The sequence below is a fragment of the Triticum aestivum genome, chromosome 4B, assembly GCF_018294505.1.
Source record: "Triticum aestivum cultivar Chinese Spring chromosome 4B, IWGSC CS RefSeq v2.1, whole genome shotgun sequence".
NCBI lineage: Eukaryota > Viridiplantae > Streptophyta > Magnoliopsida > Poales > Poaceae > Triticum > Triticum aestivum.
The window spans coordinates 13,729,955-13,735,998 of record NC_057804.1 but is presented as its reverse complement, the minus strand read 5'-3'; the positions used below and the strand labels follow the sequence as shown (position 1 = coordinate 13,735,998).

General features: G+C 47.2%; 1 protein-coding gene across 1 annotated transcript; it reads right to left on the bottom strand.

Annotated features, from left to right (window-relative positions):
• Positions 1-3,638: 3,638 nt before the first annotated feature.
• On the bottom strand, positions 3,639-4,114 carry LOC123094213 (auxin-responsive protein SAUR71). Its single transcript, XM_044516270.1, has one exon. The coding sequence runs from the start codon at positions 4,023-4,025 to the stop codon at positions 3,738-3,740; it is 288 nt and encodes a 95-aa protein (XP_044372205.1). The 5' UTR covers positions 4,026-4,114; the 3' UTR covers positions 3,639-3,737.
• Between the last annotated feature and the right edge of the window lie 1,930 nt (positions 4,115-6,044).

The window sequence follows — 6,044 nt, the reverse complement described above, 5'->3', positions numbered from 1 at the left end:
CTAAGCTCAAGACACTTATTTTAGGACGGAGGGAGTAGAAATTTGTTCTCACTATATATATATTTCTTTAACAAATTTTCTGCAAAAAGTTGCATATAAGAGGTATTCGGGATTAACAAGCCGCTACTGTGAACCATAAAAGAAGTTCTCTTTTTTGAGAAATCACTAAGGATAGACTTTTTGACGGGGATATTTAGAACAATAAAACTGAGTCTAAAGTGAGTCCTCTCTGCGTTTTGCATTTCTGGTCATCCCTTCTGATAATCCAGACTTTTTAGCTCATCGGATCTGATGTCTACAACCATCTACCCCGCATTGCTTAAGTACGGGCCTAACTATCCTAATGGGCTGCTGCTCCATAGGCCGAAGCAAGAAACACCCAAAATACAAAAACACGAGGTGCATAATGACAACCTATAATGGAGAAGTCATTTTTACATAATAACAACCTATAATTGGAAGAAGTAATTTTTATTATTTCTGGTATTCGTTGTACTGCCATGATTGAAGATGAATAAATCGAAAAAAAAATTGCAAAAAAAAAGAGAAGAAGTCAATTTTACATAATGCGTGCATAACCATAGCACCCAACAGAGGACCCCCCTTCACACCAAGATTAAATCGCTACAAAGTACTCTGCACATGACACTTTATGGACAAAATCTGGACGATGCCCATCTTAAACGGTGTTGATTTGCGGAAAGATGGAATCCAACGGATGATTTGATCCATCCTCCATATTTCGGCTGGAAATTTGCCGTCCCTGTAGTGCTCTAATCGCTAAGCCTTGTTTGTATACCCCACACAACCAATTACCATACATGCACGGAACATTTCAGTTTGGATATAGTTAGAGCTTACATGAGAGATAAGACTATATGGAGCGAGTGAACTTGCATGCATTCAAAGAAAACTTGTTTATTTGTTTCATATTTATAGCAAAAGCAACACCATTCACTCATGTGCCTGTTATGCTTCACGGGATTATTCCTCATTATAGTCACCCCTTTGCAAGGGTATCACAAGAAAATTTTAAAACTAGAGATAATTTCACGGGATTATTCCTCATTATTGATAGCAAGATCACAATCAAGATGAACGTGAGCCTGGTACATCAAGTTAGCTGAGAATTTTGCTCTATTCTAAATTCAAACATTGTGACAACTAAATGGAATCTAATCATTCTAGTACAACGTTCCACGCTATCAGTCAACGATCTACTAAATCATCTCGGAAATCACATTTGGCAGCAGTGAGATACAAAAATTCTGCAACTGCGATGTCTTTATAGCACATGATTTGAAAAAGCCCATGACATCGGACACACGCTGGGAAGCATTCTCCAACTAAGTCAGTCTTCGTTTTAACATTGAGCCATCTTCGATAGCGAAGGTTTTCAAACGAAAGAAAATTTGCTTCACCTTCACCGATCTGGTCTAAAAGTGTGAATTCAGACGTTTCCAGAGTGATGTCATTGGATCCCACATATTTATTATGTTGTTGATTTGGTACGCCTGTTTCTTAGTGTAGGAAGTTTGAACAACTATTTAATTAAGGACATAATGTTTTTTTTAAATGAAAGGGGTTTCCTCCCGTCCCAACTTTTAATTAAGCCAAGGTAGAAACCAACGGGTCCACACAGTTTACAAGGTCTCGGCGCAAGCCGAAAGCAGCTGCAACCCCTGTTCAAGAATTCATCCGACTAACCATTTAACTTGCCGATTAATCCCAACTCATAGGATCACTGAGTACTTGCTGATTAGACTATTAATCCCCTACTTACCAGCCAACCGAGCAGCTACCAGTCAACGATTTCCTCAACAATGGTTGCAGCAGAAATATAAAGCTAACATTTTTTCACCTATGGATAAATACATGAGGGACACAATGTTTTTTATTATTTAGATCTTGGACACAACTAGACATTATTAATTTTCACCATCACTTTGGCATTAAAAAAACATTTTCTTAGAGATATCATCGTGGCAAAAAGCAAAAAAAGATGGACACTTGTAACTGGGGCCGACTATTTTCCAGTGGACTGATTTCTTTCGCTCTTTTTTTTGGGTCCAATAACTTTTTTGTACCATCCGACCGTGATCCATCAGCCGAGAGCCGTTCGTCCTCCTCTCACCCAACAAACCAAACTTAGGGCCAACCACCTGCGGTCGGCGATGCTACCTCTCATGCCTTGCTGCCTCGGCTAAAATCACTATTCTGACCTTTTCAGGAATCTTCGCCACAAAACGAACTCGACATGAAAGTATTTCACGATCTGACCCTTTTAGCAACGCCATAGCCCGTGGCGTTTCTTCTCCATATAGAAACGCCGAAGTAGCTCGCGTTTCAGATCCATGTTCGAACGCCAAACTAGCTAGTGTTTCCAGCCCACATGGAAACGCCAAGCACGTTGGCGTTGCCGCCCAGACCGAAACGCCATGATGCTTGGCGTACGGAAGACAAGCGCGCCCAAGGGAAGCAGCACTCTAGCGGAATCCAGGAAGGTGCCCGGCAAGAAATCTGACGCCGGCGGACCGGCGGGCATGCACCATGGCGCCCAAGGCAATGACCAGCTGAACACTGTCTCGGCTCCAAGCAACAACAGGAATAGGAAGAGCACGGCCTCTGCCTCGGCCGTGCCATCGAGCCGGAGGCCTCGCAGGAATAACAGTAGCACGTCCGGCACGGCGGCGGCCGGAGCCAAGAAGCACACCATCCTGACATGGCTGATTGACTCTGGTGTGCTCAAAGAGAACGAGAAGGTCTCATACGTGGACAGCACCAGCTTCGCCACGAAGGCCTCTGGCGCGGTGACTAGGGCCGGCATCCAGTGCACCTGCTGCAACACCGCGATGGCACACCCGACCTTCTGGTCCCACGCCGGCTCTGAGGACTCGGCACCGTGGGAGAGGCTCCTGCTAAAGTCCGGCAAGTCGTTGCTGGAGTGCGTGCGGGAGGCCTGGCAGGGGGAGGACCTGAAGACCTTACACGCCAAGCAGAAGGCACGGGCTGCGCTGGAGAAGGAACGGGAGAGGAGCACACAGGAGAAGAAGCGTGCGGTGTGTGCGCAGACGGCGGACAGCTGCTGTGCTACGACAGCTGCTCGTCCACCTTCCACCCGGAGTGCCTCGCCGTGGAGGGTCCCTGAGGACTCCTGGGTCTGCCACTACTGCCGCTGCTTCCTGTGCTCCGCCAACGACGACGGCCATGGCGGCCTCTCCGACTGCAACCAATGCACCCGCAAGTGTAAGCAACTCTCTCTCGTGTCTCTGAAGAATAAGGATCTCCACTGATGAAAAGTACTTCACTGATGATGCTTCTGCATGCATACAGATCACCGCCACTGCCACGGGCTGTGGCGTTGCTAAAAGGGTCAGATCGTGAAATACTTTGTGGCAAAGATTGCTGAAAAGGTCAGAATAGTGATTTCGGCCTGCTGGCTCCTCCGCTAGTAGATCGTCAGTCCCAGTCCCACTAAACATACCCTTCTATGGAAGTATGGATATCGCCGATTTGGGTTGTGGTTTCAATGTCTCGTCCGACACAATTGAAATCGTTCTTGTGCGGGTGGAGTGAGCACATCAAATTTGACACAAATTTGTCTTTCACGTTCCTCGTGTATTCATGTACAAAAGAACTGAACAATCAAATAATAGACTTCATATATCCAATTATATATTCTTCTACACTGGCACTGCTGCATACGTATTCACACATGCTCTAGTGACGCCGGGCGGCTAGTCGGCTCTGTGCAGCGCGCCGTCGACGACCCGGCGGAAATGCCCGGCGTCGCACGGGATCCGCAGCACGCCGGGCTGGCCGTAGCCGTACTGCTGCGCCGCCATGTCGAGCAGCTCCGCGATGCACGGGTCCCGGAGCAGCCTCACCGGCACCACCACGCGCGCGCCGCAGCCGGTGACCATCGGGACGTGCCCTCTGGGGACCTTCTCCCGCTCGTCGTCGCGGCACGGCGAGGCGCCGGGCGACAACGACGACTCGCCGCCGTTCTTCTGCCTCCACGCCATGGCGACCAATAAAGAACAAGTCAGACCGCTCGACCGCCTCGGGGTTGGAGACCTGGAGCTGCCGCGAGCGGTGGTTTCTAGGGTTGGCGCTGGGGAGAGATGATGAGGCCGAGCCAGTACATTTATACGGCCGGGAAGTAGTAGCAGGAGCAGGACGTGTGCTTCATCCTACGTAGGTGGTCAAAGTCATGGCGTGGATAGTCTCGTGGCCATGGCCCGACCTCGATGATCCTTCGGGGTGGATGCGAGTTTATTGCACTTGGCGGCTCTTTTTTGACCTGTGGGGAGCGGTGGTCGTGTGGAGAGGTCCAAAATCTGGGGCCATCGAAAGGGGTGCGGACAAGCTAGGTTCGTTGCATGCTGGCCAAAAAAAGGAGTGAGAAAGTAACTGGAAATCCAACTCTGATCCCCGAGCTCATCTCTTCTTCTACGAACAGTGCATTCAAAACCGCTCAAAAAAATGGACAGTACATTGAATGAAATGTTAAATAAATTTGAAAAAATCGAATTTTTTTATGCATCAAAGATGAAAGACTTTTCAAGGTGCTTGCAAATCTTCACACTAAGATGGCATCCGAAGAACTCGAAAAAAAAAATTGAAGCTCGAAATTTGCAAAACACTAGAGAGAGAAACATACCTTAGGAACAGATCAAAACTATATTACAAAACACTAAAAGTTTAAGAACTAAACTAAAAAAAACAGAAAGGAAAAAACCGGAAACCAAAAATCACGCTCGGAAAAGTCTTAGGAGCGCATCACGGGACACTAGCAGCGGCAAGCCAGCTTACCAGTGCTCCCACCATAGAGTATATATATATGGCAAGCAACTTCTGAATGGAAGCTAAGTTTTTTTTTTTTTTTGAGGAACCGGCAGGAGCACTGCCTTTTTCTTTATAGAAGAGATGGAGAAAAAGATGCAATTTACAGAGGGACGAGCGTTTTTAGGGAACGTCGCAGAAATCGCAAAAGACCAACCTAGAATCTAGATTAACCAATGCCGGTGGTTGGCAGGTTGCCAGCAAACGCTAGGTCGCGCTGATTGATTGCGTCTAGGGCTAGAGCCGCCACCTCGCGATGCGTTAGCCTTTGTCCAGTGAAGACTCGCCAATTTCGCTCCTTCCAAACGGACCATATCGTGTAGATGATTTTTCCACTGCGCCTCTTGCGCACTTGCTTGGACTGGGAATTCAGAGTCTTGTCCCACCAGTCAGACACATTTCCTGGCTCCGGGAGGAAGCCCGAGATTGGAACGCCTTCGTTAGTCCAAGAGTTCACCTGGTTCCAAACCGCGACCGTGAAGGGACAGTCTTTGCAGAGGTGAGTTGCTGTTTCTGGTTGCTGAAGACAGAGCATGCATCTGGGATCTTGAGGCAAGTTATGATGATTTAGGCTGATCTACTTTACAAAAGTTATGATGATTTTTAGGTTGGGAACATGGATAGCATCCTAAAACTGAGAGCACCGGATACATTATCCACAATAGAGGAACATGTGCTTTGCATGCCGTTTTGCAGCAACAAGGCACGCATGACTAGTCGAGGAGCACATCATGGCCAATTGGCCAATTCAACGGAGATCTCCGTCGACAGGAATATAACCAGAGCATATGGTTTTTCAACATCGGGCGTCTCCGATTGTGTGGATGCACAAGAAACGCACGTGTATTATCAGTCATTAATTCATGTATCGAGACTTTCATGTCTATTTCTTCTTGCGACCATAGAGTTAAGAGTTTGAGGAGTGTGTAGAACTGTAGATGCGGTAGCCACTAGGTCACCCGTGTGGACTGAGACAGGCCGATTCTTGTCGGAACAAGACGTCAATATAAGAGCAGGTAACTTCATGGCTGGTTCCTTGTCAATTGTTTATACTTTATTAAGCTATTTTGCTTACTATGGCTTGCATTTTACAAAGCTTTTTTATTTATTTTTTGTGTGATTTTGGGGGGGGGGGGGGCGAAAAAAATAGTTTGTTGGAATAATCTCGTCGGAGACGGTGGGAAAAGGAAGGCGAGACG